The sequence below is a fragment of the Platalea leucorodia genome (genome assembly GCF_965183815.1).
Source record: "Platalea leucorodia genome assembly, chromosome: 2".
In the NCBI taxonomy this organism is placed as follows: Eukaryota; Metazoa; Chordata; class Aves; order Pelecaniformes; family Threskiornithidae; genus Platalea; species Platalea leucorodia.
Window position 1 is genome coordinate 114,985,833 of NC_138824.1, and position 13,542 is coordinate 114,999,374.

The window sequence follows — 13,542 nt, forward strand, 5'->3', positions numbered from 1 at the left end:
TTCAGTAGCCGTAGTCACTTCAAGGGACCAGAGCAAAAGCACCTTAATTGTACTCAGAGAGCCAGTCACAGGAACATTTTGGGGTGGAAGCGGTATTTGGAAGGGTAGGAAAACTCTTCGTGCTAGAGCAGAGCAGCAGATACTCCACCCAGAAGTGGATCTGGCAAGCAAAGTACCTGGCCGTTAAGACATATTCCACGCACTTCATGCAGGAGCTGCCCCAAAACGGCCACGTGCCCCACCAGACAGGGACAGGGAGACGTCGTGCTTGGCATGAGCTGCTCGTGGCTCGCTTTGGGCAGTCACACCAGCCCGGTTACGCCACCCTCCTCTGGCAGCCGGCACCACTGCCAGCTTCCCAGCGCAGCTGCAGCCTCCGTTGCCTAGAGCAATGTTTCCAGCCCACTCGCCTTGCTGAGCAAAAAGCACTAGGGAAGGAACCAAAGAAACCAAGGCAACATAAGTCTAGTTTCTGACCCCTACCATTCAGGGGGAAAAAAACCCACCTACCTAAGGGGTGCCCAAACTCTATCTGTGTCTCTACCACGCAGCCATTTTATGGTAAACCTCTGATTTACACCACAACAGCTATAGCCCTTTGTTCAAGGAGAAGACGTTTGCCTAATCCAGGAAACAATAAAATCCTGGAAATCATCAGGCTAAAGTGTTTCTTTGGTGGGTATTTTTTAAATGCTATTTAATTTTAATCCGTGTCATGGAACAAAAATCTAACCATGACAGTTGGTCGCATACCTTATCAATGCATCAGCCACACGACGACTGCATGGTTTGGTTGAATTATGAAACTCACTGTGACTCAGTTTCCTTTTCAAGAAAATGAGGACGTAAATGCAACCTTATCCTATAGGAGTGTTCTGAGGCACGATACGTTTGTGAAACACTACAAAAAGGTAAACGATAGCAATGGTAATACTTTGCAAAGGTAGCAATCATTGTAATTTGGTTAAATTCCAGCCAGGAGGAAATTTGCACTCTGCTTTCAGAGAGGAAGGCTTCCTGAAACTTGCTTGTCCGTCATAGTTCATTAACTTCCCCCAGTGAAACAAAGCTCACCCACAGTGGCCATTGGAATAGCCTTCTGCTCCTCGTCTGGTCGCAAAAAGCAACAGAAGGGTAAAAATAACAGGTCTTTTGAAAATGTTTCTGTAAAGACGATGCATCTTAGAATAAATTTCTACACAGTTGGACAAAGAAAAAAAAGGGCAACACCATTTGCTAAAAAATTGACAGCCGCCTGCTATTTTGGAGAGCGCTCCTCTAATTGCATGCACCTGCTGTGGCATGGTATATTCTAAAATATATCTCAACAGTAATGCTGCTTGGCAGCAGCCAAGTCCCCCCCAGGAGGGACCCTGCAGTCCCAGTCTTCACAGCTTCAAAGGAACTGGGGTTTTCTTCCAGGATAACATTTGAATGGAAATTCAATAAATTCACTGTGAGCCTCTTTCCTTGTTCCACCTCTGCTCATTTCTATCACATCATCTCTCGCCCTCTTCCTCCTTCCCTCCCTCCCCTTAACTACATTTTCCTATTCCCTCTCCCCCCCAGCATCCTTGCCCCCCTCACCCTCCCACAACACAAGATTTAGGCTTGATTCCTCCATTTATTATTTTCTTGGCTTCTGAAATTTTTTTGTCCTTCTCTCTCTGCTCTGGTCGTCCCTCTGTGTTTCACATACTCTACGCTCAGAAAGCTGAGGTGACCCTTTCAGAAGAGCACTGCTTTGAGAGACAGGAGGAGATCACCAGATCCCCCCATCTGCACGTCCTGGTGGCTGTGCCAACCTCACACCACCTGCAGCAGCTCCTCCCTCTGGCCTTTGTGCAGCTCACCATCCTCTCCCTCCTATTTCTCCTTCACCCTCGTCCTGCTCTCTGCAGGCACCAGCTGCCTGTGACTCCTCTGGTGGCTCCTGCCACCACCCCTCCGAGCCCAGGTCCTGTGAGCTCCGCTTGAACCAACGCTGGGTGCCGCTCCTAAGAGACAGATCAAGGCATCCTCAGCATCGACACTCAAGGGACTTGGTTTCTATGCCCAGGTCTTCCTCCCAACACAAGGCAAATTATTCAGGTGTCTTTGCCACAGATTCCTCTCTGTGACGTGCTGTTTGTACTCCAGAATGATTTGAGGATACTTGCCTTTAAAGTCTGGCAAGAACTGAGCTGCTGTGGTGACAGGGATCAGAGACGAGTTTCCAGCGGGCCCCCCGGGAGCAGGAGATCCCGGGTCTGCCAAGTGGACATTTACAGGCACGTGCGTTCAGCCTGCACTGAGCTTCTGTCCCAGCCTGATATCAGCTTGGCACCCGTGCCTCGTGTATCCACACGGGGCTCCTCTTCTTTCAGGGGCGACCTCATGGGAAGCAATCTTGTGTCTCTTTCCAGGATTTCTTTAATTGCCTGCAGCAGAAAAAAATGGAAAGCAGGACAGCTGGGAACCAGGGAGAAGTAGATGGCATAGGGGGGTACGCTGGGGACGGGGACACTGTGTCCTCTCATCCTCACTGTCCCAGCTGGCCCCAGACAGCACAGGCAGCCTATAGGCTGCCAGCACTCGCTGTAGATGCTGAGCTTTTAAATGCAATGGGGCCAAGCAAAGGGTCTCTGCTGGTGTACGGGGCTGCTGATGCCAGCCCAGCAACCATGATGTCAGCCCTAGTGTTAAGTGTCAGGCGTGGCTTTCTGACGTGCACCCTCTGTGTCACCCACGGCGTGCCACTGGCCACAGACCAAAGGAAAAGCGGCAGGAAGCATACAGATACCAGAAAGCTCCGAGTCCAGGCAAGCAACAGACCTGCACCATTCACACCAAGCAGAAAATCAAAATCTTAGAAAGAGAGGCAAGACCCTCCCCAGAGGAAGGGACGCTCCGCACTAGGGCAGCAACGAAGCACAGAAGGGACTCCTTTACCCTCGTATCAAACCGTAGGCACTTTATGAGGCTCCAGAGACACCAACACCTCACCGCAGCAATCTCCACTCGGTAGCTTTCCTGAAGACCTCATTTACTGTAGACACCCTCTTTGCCCAGTCTCCATGGCGTTTTTCTAGTGGGCCACCTTTCAAAGACCACTTTCCACCAGTTCCAGCCTTTCAGGGAGCGCTCCATCTCCCAACAGACAGTGCCCGCTTCCAAACGGGAAAATCGGAAAGAGGGAGATAGTGAGTGCAGTGTAGTCAGGTCTGCAGTTGTCTACGGACAAGCTAAAGAACTGATCTTTATAGACAGTAAAATAACTGTTTGATAGCTGCCATCAACACCACAAATTTCTGTAAAACTTCCCCTGATCTCCTTGGAGAGTTTTAAAATGTTGGCACCCTGAAAGAGTAAAGAGAAACAGGGGGGTGAGACAGAGAGGACAAGGGTAAGCAGGAGAAGGAGAGCACCAAGAACCATCAGCACTAGTAGGAAGAAAGGGGCGGGATAAAAGAGGTCCTGGGAAAGCGGAGATCCAGACCCACAGGAAAAGGAGTACTGGAGCCTATAACACGCATAAGGAGGCAGGATGGCAGACAAGGGGGAACACAGGAATCCCTAATAAATCTAAATCAAGCGGATGTGGTCTAAGGAACAAGCAAACTCCTTATTCCCTGATAAAAATACTACTTATGCAAGAGTGCCATCACCACCAAGTCTTGAACCAGAAGATTCACAGGAACCAAGGAGACAGGAACCTGTCGATTGCTTTATAATGTCCAAGAAAGGCTTTATGAATGCACAGCTCTCTAGCTTTCACATATGTCAAAGTTAGTAGCTACTGTGCCAAAAAGATGCTAAATAGTATTGAATTTGTGCAGACTCACTGGTCCTGCACATCGCTGCCAGGAAAAGAGAAGCAACAGTTTGAAGAGACAAGGAGCGGAACGCGCACCGCCAGGCGCTGGGTTCGCATTCACCCTGGAACAGCTTCACCGAGCGCGGCCAGGGGACGCCAAGAGGGAGCTCCGATGTTACAAACAACCCTGAACCTCTCCAGGTAACATCAGGTTACCTACACGGCAGGGCCATGCCTTCACCCACCTCGCTGCTGCAGCCCGTCTCCAGCCCTGGTAACGGCAGCGCTGTGCCGGCTCCCGACGCCGCGGTGGGGACGAGAGGCCAGACACGACCAGGTGAAGGCCCACTGCTCCCTCTCAGGGTGTCTGCGCCTGGGCATCCAAACTGGAAAAGACCATGTTTAGCAAACTCACGGTGGAAAAAGCCCTCATTTAAACAAGAACAACAAACAAATTGCCATTGCCACATTTAACACCAACTGCAAACCTTTGCTGGTGAGGTTAACGAGGTGACCGAGTAGGGGTGGGGAGAGAAAGAAGCTACAGGGGTAACCAGCTGTTCCCTCCCTCGGCAAAACGTTGCCATTACGGTATGAATGGGAGGGAAATTTCTCCTGCTGCTCATGCAACACCCACACAGGCCGATTAAAAGACCAAAGCACTGTGTACGGGTGACTGGCCCATATAAGACTTGAGCTGAACGCAACATCCTCCCCTCCCTGAAGTTTCCTTCCTCATCAACGAGCACAAGTCTTATGAGGAGCAGCTGAGGGAGCTGGGGTTGTTTAGCCTGGAAAAAAGGAGGCTGAGGGGAGACCTTATGGCTCTCTACAACCACCTGAAAGGAGGCTGTAGCGAGGTGGGGCTTGGTCTCTTCTCCCAAGTGACAAGTGATAGGACGAGAGGACATGGCACCAGGGGAGGTTTAGATTGGGTAGTAGGAAAAACTTCTTCCCCGAAAGGGCAGTCAGGCCCTGGAACAGGCTGCCCAGGGAAGTGCTTGAGTCCCGATCCCTGGAGGTATGGAAAGGATGGGTAGATGTGGTGCTTAGGGACATGGTTTAGCGGTGGACTTGGCAGCGCTAGGTTAACTTGATGATCCTAAAGGTCTCTTCCAACCTAAACGATTCTGTGATTCCATGACTCTAAGGGCTGTGAACAGGAAGGCGCAAGCAGCCAGATGGGGAGGAACTCGGGCACCCCTCTCCCTCCTCGCAGGCTCTTCCACCGAAAGGCACCGCTCCCGCGGCCAAGCGTGCCTTCCGAGGGAAAAGTTGGAAGAGAAAAACCCAAAGCGTCCGAACCACCCCAAACCCCACAGCGCAGCGCGACTTCCGGGGCTGCGGGCGGGGGGGACGCGGCGCGGTGCCCGCTGGGAGCTGTAGTCCGCCGGCCGGGCCCCGCCGCTCATCGGAGCTGGGAGGGGACTCCGCTTCCCGTCGGCCCCCGCGCCTACCGGCCGGCCGGGCCGCGGCGGTGCCGCCGGCAGTGCCAGTGCCGGCAGTGCCGGCGCCGCCGCCATGGGCTGGGGGAGCCGCCTGGGTCTGCTGGGCGGCCTGGCCCTGTGGGCGCAGCGGCGGCGGGCAGCGGCGGCCGCCGCCCGGGATGGCGGCGCGGGCGGGGAGCGGCGGGAGCTGGAGCTGCAGCTGGTGCAGGTGGTTTTCCGGCACGGGGCGCGCACCCCGCTGCGGCCCCTCCCGGGGGCAGCGCCGGTGAGGAGGGGACCGGGACCGGGACCGGGCCGGGGCGGCGGGGCGGGGCCGGAGCGGCCGGGGCTGCGGTTGCTGCCCTGGCCGGTTAGAAGCGGAGCGGCGGTGGCTTGGTGCCGCTGGCTGTGCGCGGGGAGCGCCCCCGCCGCCCTCGGAGGCGGGGCGCGGGGCTGCGGCGGCGCTGACTCCGCGGCCCTGCCGCGACGCGCGGCGCTGCGCTTACCTGGCTCGGCGGCACCGTGACCGAGCCCCCTTCCCCGTCGCCTCCGGCGAGGCGGCCTCTCGGGCTGGCGGGCGGGAGCGGAGGCTGTCGGTGTGTAACAAATAGCAGCGATAACCGTCTCCGGCGGGTTCTTCTCCTCCACATCATCCGCGCACGGCGCGCAGCAGATCGGCAGCTCCAAGGTGCCGCACCGCGGGCACTGCGCCCGCCGTACGAGGCCATCGCCTTGGCTCTGCGTCGCGTTATTGGCAAGGCAGCGCAGAGTAACAGTCCAGCGTTGGTTTAATGCTCTTGAAAGTCCTTGTTTTTCACTGAAGCGCTGTTTGTTTGTTTTGAAACAGGTGGAATGGCATCCCGCTCTTTTAGATGTACCTGCTCAGACTAAGTTTGATTACCTGGTGACTGACCTAAATGGGGGACCTCAACCTCCCTCACCCTACGAGGAGCAATACAAGAAGACCACGTTCAAGGTGAGGCTGTCTTGCACAGGGCTTGTGCGTTCCCTCTGTAGACGCGTGTGTTTCTGTATGCCACTGGAGACTCTTCCTTTTCCTTGCACTTAGGGTGGTGCAATTGCAGGACAGCTGACAACAGTAGGGATGCAGCAGATGTTCGCCCTGGGGGAAAGGCTGAGGAGGAGCTACGTTGAAGAAGCCAACTTTCTCTCGCCAACATTTAAGCCTGCTGAGGTTTTGTGAGTCTCAGTTCCCTCCTGAACCTTCCCTTGCTTCCTCCCTCCTAACAAGTAGCCCTGTGCTAGGGGGACTTTCTGACCAGCGCACCCTTCTCCACCCTAAAGGAGGCTGGCTGTGCCCTGGGCCTTCATCTTTGCTCAGCCGGCAGAGCCCGGTACAAGAAGTCACTCGTGACACAAAGCATCCAATTCCCCAGCAGTCCTGAAAGTGATGCCAGGGACAGATTCATCTCACCCAGGTTTAGCCATTGACAGTGGTATTACGCACTTTGACGGCGAGTGAAGAGAAACAGGCATTTCTGGAGCACAGTTTAACTCACTGTAGATTAAATAGCTGAAGTTCAGCGAGATGAAGCGCACTGCTGCTGTTCACAGCAGTAATGCTGGGAATGTCTGGTTAGGATGAGATAAAAATTACACCAGAGAAGTGCCAATTTGTTATCTCCAACTGCCTCTAAAGGGCAGTTCAGACATAGGTGTCTATAGCAAGGCAAGATGAGTCCCACCACAGGTTTCCAAAGCCACAGTGAAAGAACCCTCAGTTCCAGCAAGTCCTCCCCAGCTGCAGCCACATCCACGTGAAGGAGAAAGTGCTACCTCACAAACTGCTTTCTCTCTTTCAGCATCCGATCCACTAATATTTTCCGGAATCTGGAGTCCACACGGTGCCTGCTAGCTGGGCTGTACCAACAGCAGAAAGAAGGTTGGGGAGACTTCTGACCAGTGTCTTTCCTTCTCAGTCTTCCCTAGATGCACACACCTCGCCCATCCCAACTCTCTCTGGCTCCTGGTCGTTTCTTCTTCCCCGGTTCTTTGTACCTGGCCCTCTTCCCCATACTCTCCTGGTCCTGTATGTTCTTTATCAACTTGTCACTTACTCCCTCTCTTTGTGTAGCTTTCTGCTGGTGCTCAGCTTGGATCTGTTGCCATGAATGCTGCAATTTCAGACCTACAGAGGAGGTTAGCATTAACCCACTTCAGAATCAAGAGGGCAAAAGTTATAGGTCCAATGTTAATCTGAAAAAGGTTTCTCAGAGAAACCCAAGTGTCTCGGCCATAGGAGTACCACGATCCTTACCTGGAGTAACTTTCAGCTGTATCCTACAGTGGACAACTACTTGTATGTCCTAGAAATACGCTCTGGGTTTTAAAGATCTCACCTCTGCTCCCTCCGTATTCAGTTCCAGGAATAAATAGCAGAAGTGACTTGCCAGAACTCCTTACGCCTCATGACACAGAAACTAATTTTTGTCACGTAGAAACACTAGGAAAAAACAAACACACGACTAGAAAGCTTTACAAGGTGCACAGCAGACATCCCTGTGGAATTAAATGCTGCGTGCACAGAAACAAGCACAGTGGCTTGTGTTGCAGGTGCTAGCTCAGGGGGAATTGCTAGTTGACAACAATGGACTTGAGCACAAAGACTGTGGGAGTGATTAAAGCAGCCTAAAGACACACAGAGGCACTAGTGATCACAGAAGTTTCCTTCTCCTTCCACAGGATCCGTTGTCATTGTCACTGATGAAGCAAGCTCTGAAATCCTCTACCCCAATTACCACAACTGCCAGCGCCTGAAATGCTTGAGCAGGTAATTGCCAGCCAGACCTCCCCATATGATTTCACTGCTGTTTCATTTCAGCAGTAATAACTTAAAACAACACATTTTCTTCCCATTTCCCAATTTCTTCCCCTGCCACTTACTGTTTTTTTGGGAATGGTTAGCTAGTATATAAAATACTCAGTGAGCAGCATCATATACCAAGTAGTGGCACCAGAAGGAAAAAAAAAAAAAAAAAAAAAAGAGACTTTTTCTTGAAAGACCAATTTAATTTAGTCTGTGTCTAGCAAACACTCATTACTAGCTGATGTACAGCTATTCTGCAGCATTGCTGCAGGGCAGAATTAATGTCATCTACATCCCTTAGCAAGCCTTTCAAGTGTGAACATATTGGGCCTCCTTTTTATATTCTGCTTCTGGTTTGGGGGTTATTACAACATTCCTGTCACATTTATACCTTGAAGAAACTGAAATATACTCAGCCTTGACACATTTAACAAAGACTAATGAAGTAAAATAAGGAACATTCTACACAGAAAAAACACTCATGTTTGTGGAGTCAAGTGAATGTTGGTGCCAGGTTGGGCATGGGGTGGAAACTGAACAAGAGAGGCAAACGTATTACAGTTTGGCTGGATTATACATTAGCGTATTTTTGTCCAAAATTCGAGAGTTGTCAGAATTCACTTGCAAAAGCTCGTTACATAATGCTTGACTCCACAGGCAAAGGGTTGTTCTTGACAGCGGTGAGGAGAGGGCCCATAGAAGTAGTTCGTTCAGCCTCCCCTAGTAACATCAACTGTCCAAAAAGTGAGTAAACTGCCAAGCTCTTCCGCTCCCTGCCCCCCAGCCCACCAACTGAGCATATTTTGTGACCACATCAAGGTGGATTTTTTTTAAGCTGCAGTAAGAAGCACTGCCTCAGCTTACAGGCTACCTATGCCAGAGCTTCTAGCACATTTGATTTCAAACAGAAACTAGAGCTGTTCCTAAAAAAATGAAAAGCAAACTTAAACTTCTCCCACCTCCTCCCCAACAAATAAAGATCACAGAAACAAAACCTATGCAACATATTTTGCTTGAAGTACATGGCCATTCTCAGCCTAACTTTTTAAAACAAAATTTAAAACAGTGTAAAGAGGCAAATGGCTTCTAACATAAGTGTGAGGTGAATTTAAGCTACAAGTAGGTGTTTCCCTTTTCCCACACCATACGGCAATCAGTTCAAAGCTTCTACCTTTTCTTCTTTCATGAGGCAGTTAAAGGCTACTCCCTGAAGACACAGACTTGCACTGTTCCAGTATGACCAGATCTGTTAACTGATACACAGCCCTTGCTTATGGGAACCACTTCTGAGGTGTTCGCATCTCATCTTAATTTTTAACCCCGCCTCTGTGAGAGCCAATAGCTCCGATCTTTGACATCTAGACACAGTGTCTGTCTGCTCTGCAACTGAGACTCCTGACATCAGGAATTCCTCAGTATCCTGTGGTGCTTCTCTTCTGCCCCTCACTGATGTGAGACAACTCCACTGGGCTGGCGTCACAAAAAAAAAAAAAAAAAGATAGAAAGTCTGACGTGTGAAAAGATTTTGTTTTGTTTTCTTAATTCCCTGACAGGCATAAGTTGAAGAATGCTCTGCAACAGCCAGGTATCTCTGATGACTTGAAAACAATTAAGGAGAAGATGGGTATTGATGGCGATAAATCCGTGGATTTTCTTCTCCTCCTTGACAACATTCTTGCTGAGCAGGTGAGCTGAGCAGTTCTGCTGCACTGTCACAGAAAGAAACATCCCTTTACCATGCATATGGAGGAAATCAGAGTGCCAACACCCACTGATACCAGTGGGTACCCCAGTACCTTTCTATGCAATTCAGAAAGTTTATAGAAAAATAGCATGGCCTTTTTAAAAAGCAAAATATGGAGTCAGCCTTGCTCTAGGATGGATGAAGACTCATCTCCAGTATTTATGTTCTTACCTTGAAATCCAGTATCTCTCCAAGTGTAATGAAGTAGAGCTAAGAGAGCAGTTGGGCCTTGCTTACCCCATTACAAAGTGCTTTCCATTTTCTGGCAGTCATCAGCTAATAGAGTCATCTTAATCCTGGTTCCAGCATACTACCCGTGAGCCAGATTGCTTCTGCTACTGGGAGGGAGCTGGGTGTATTTGTAGCCCCCTTAGTACCTCTGTTTTGCTGTAGCTAATGGTAATTGGTCTGGCTGCCGGTTGAATAGCTCAAGGCGTTACACCCCCTTCACGTAGAAATGTATCCTCAAGAACAAACATCCATCCTTTTGGTACACGGAGCAAGTCTGTGTGCTTAAAACGATCCTAGAACTCCTCACACGAATACCGTAGTACAATACTGTAGCACAAATGCTGTGACACCAACAGCTGTTTTCTGTGGGCAGTCATCCGTGTGTCTTCAGGCTGGGTTCAGAACGGGTCAAACCCTATTGTTAGCTACATCTTCTCCTTCCAGGTGCACAATTTGCCAAGCTGCCCTGTGCTGAAGCACTTTCAGCAGACAGTTGAGCGTCGATCGGTTGACTCGCTGCTTTTCCTTCTGGAAGACGGTTCAAGGTGATTGCCTGTATCCATGCCTCCAGCCTTAGGGGTTGTCTTAGGCTTAGCCAGGGCGGATGAGCTACGCCAGCTCACTGCGGCAGATAGAAGTCCTTTCTGATCTGCTGCATTCCCCCACCAGAGGCTACTGCCCCCTCAAGAGGTTTGTGCCTCAGCCATCTCAGCGTGAAGTCCAGTGCCTTGAGTCAGGAACGTGAGCTAGGACAGAGGGGTCCAGCCGGAGGAGGCCAAGATGTGGGCTTACGTCCTGTTTTGCTGACAGTCGCGGAGAGCAGTCTCCGAGGAACAGGAGTAAGCCACTGCGGTAAGCAGTGAATGCCTCAGTTGCCACAGTTGTTTAAGCGAACCTGTGTCAAAGGCAAAAGCAGAATAGGAGATGCTTCCAGCCTGAGCACTGAGGCTGCGTGGGCGAGGCTGCCCTTGCAGATGCACAACTACAACCTGAATTCCAGCCTGGGAAGTTTATCCCAGGGATGGCACCTGCACAGCTGGACTGAGAAGCTTTGGTGCTAATGGAAAAAGTGATGCCAGGCCCTGCACACATGTAACTACTTGCAAAAGAATCTGCTGCTACATGCCGTTAATTACCTCCTCCACAGTTGTTTGAAAAGGTGGCCGAGTTGCTAGCCTAGCAGCCATTTTCCTTTCGGATTCCTTCACAGCTGCCACATTCACCAGCTCTTCTCAGGTGGTGGTGTAGGACTGCCTTTTCTGTTAGGGCAGTCGCCCTTAGCCTTTTCTTTAACTTGTATCAAGAGATCTCGGGTACTGAAAGACTGATTTCCCCCACTGCCACAACACCCGGGAGAGCCACAGTCTCACTCATCCTCCATTTCCACTGATGTATTCATTAGGTAGAGGGAGTTTCTTCAGACCAGAAGTTGTCTAAAGATCTCCTCTTTGTTCAATACAGGCATAAAACCTAATCTTTAAAAATAGCCGCTACCTTCTTGAATCCTACCCCTCCCCTTCCTGCCAAAGACCCCAGCCACTTCAGTTGCTGTTTTGCAGTCAACTACAGTCATCTTCCCTAGCTGAAAACCATCCATCCAAAAATCACAACTAGGGAAACAAAATAGCATAGAGAACATCAAGGAGTTTCTAGATTTCCCTTTATGTGGGCCACACCTCATGAGACTGCTTGTTAACACCTCTCCCCTCCCAATCTGCAATCACATTAGAATCTCTGCAGTGACTATGCAACTGCTGAAACAAAAATTAATCACAGGAATTGCATTTAATAGTTCTTAGCTACACTCAATACATGTTATCAATTTGTAAGAGAAAAGCAGGTTCCCAGGTGTTCATTTGAAATTATTTAATTTGAAAGTTTATCAACTAGTAGATTTATTTCTGCTTCTTTTATAGAGAAGTTCTTCAGATGAGCGTTGGTCTCCTTTTCCATACCTTACAGAAGAACATTACAGAAGCAGTAGATCCCTCATCTCCAGCTGAAAAGGCCAGGTACAGGGCAGATCTCTTCCTCTGATCGTTACAAATTCTGACTTGCTGTCAGTGTGAAAAGCTGGTTCAGAAAAGATGTTGAATGTGTGGGTAAAGAGAATGAGTGCTCATCTGCTAGAAAAAGCATGAGTGCTACTGGCTATCCACAGAGGAACACAGCTAACATTTTAGGTTTGGGTTTGTTTTTCTTTTTTTTTTTTTCTTCCCTTTTTATCAGAAAGCTCATTCTCTATGCTTCTCATGACGTTACCCTTATTCCTCTCCTGGTGGCACTGGGCACCTTTGATCACAAGTGGCCACCTTATGCTGCAGATGTGACCCTGGAACTGTATCAGGACCGGCAGTCCAAAGAGTGGTTTGTTCGCATGTCTTACCACGGAGAGGTAAGGTCCCAGGGGAAGTCCACCATACAAATTTTGGGCTTTTGGTTTTGCCATGCGTGCGTGTAAAGCTGTGAAACAAGACTTCTTCTGAGCATGCCGTCAAGCCAGATAACAGAGTAAGACACCTACAGCACATCCATGGTAGCCAAGATATCTTTTCTGTTGAGCTGGCTATTGATCTAGTGTGAGTTTAGGCGAAGACTTTGAACCTCTGCCTTTCTGTCATTGCCTCGACTAGCGTATTTCCCTGCCACAGAATGCATCAGTATCAGCAAAAAAGGCAATGCACAAGATGTGTGATTTTGTCTCTTTGCCTTTGCAGGAGCAAGTGGTGAAAGGATGTAAAGCAGGTCTCTGCCCACTCGAAGAATTTCTAGAAGTTCTTTCACAGTACTCGGTCAGTCCAGAGGAGTACAATAACCTGTGCTCCCAAATGCAGGGGAATCAGCAAACTGACTCATGAATAAGTTGTCTTAAATTAAAATTAGTTTATTGTCACAGTCTTTGACTATTTTTCTTTATATTCCTGCCAGCCTTCCCTATTCTAAAGATGTTTTAGATGAGTGGACTTTTTCCTACCAGACACAGGGTGGCACAGTGTCACTTTTCACTGTTAGCAGCAAGACGAAAGAAGCCACGTAACAGAATGGCTCGCGTTTGCTTCCGAGTGTTCACAAAAGCACGGAGAGGCTGCAAACAGCAAGGGAGAAAACAGACCTTTTAAAATTGCCCTGCTGCTTCGGGAATATGACAGAAAACATAACTGTTCCTCATATGCTGGGATTGTGGGATGAACCCCAGCTTGCTCTGTGCTACCAGACTTGAGAGCTTTAACATAACGATTGCTTTTATATATGGCGAACTGCAGAAGCCACTGTACCTTTCCCTTTCTTTTGTCGTGTTGGAGGGTTGCTCTGCAGACAGATGAACCTCCCAAAATTGCATAGCATTTAGCTACCCCATCTTCTTGAGGGCATTTTTGTGCACACAAAACCTCTCCAAAAGGGACAGAAAGCCTCCAAACCTCTTCCCTGCATGCCTGTAATTATGGAAATTCTGCTGTGAACATGCAAAACAACCACAGTGGGCCAAGGACAAGAACACGCACTCTTGGTGAACTCT

The 13,542-nt window shown here is 49.7% G+C and overlaps 1 protein-coding gene across 1 annotated transcript; it reads left to right on the forward strand.

Annotated features, from left to right (window-relative positions):
* Positions 1-5,317: 5,317 nt before the first annotated feature.
* ACP6 (acid phosphatase 6, lysophosphatidic) lies at positions 5,318-12,883 on the forward strand (the record flags this gene model as incomplete). The annotated part of the gene is made up of 10 exons (XM_082303950.1): positions 5,318-5,509; positions 6,071-6,199; positions 6,293-6,423; positions 7,047-7,126; positions 7,927-8,014; positions 9,604-9,736; positions 10,470-10,570; positions 11,942-12,037; positions 12,255-12,420; positions 12,743-12,883. 10 exons carry the CDS (start codon positions 5,318-5,320, stop codon positions 12,881-12,883), a joined length of 1,257 nt encoding a protein of 418 aa, XP_082160076.1.
* Positions 12,884-13,542: the final 659 nt, after the last annotated feature.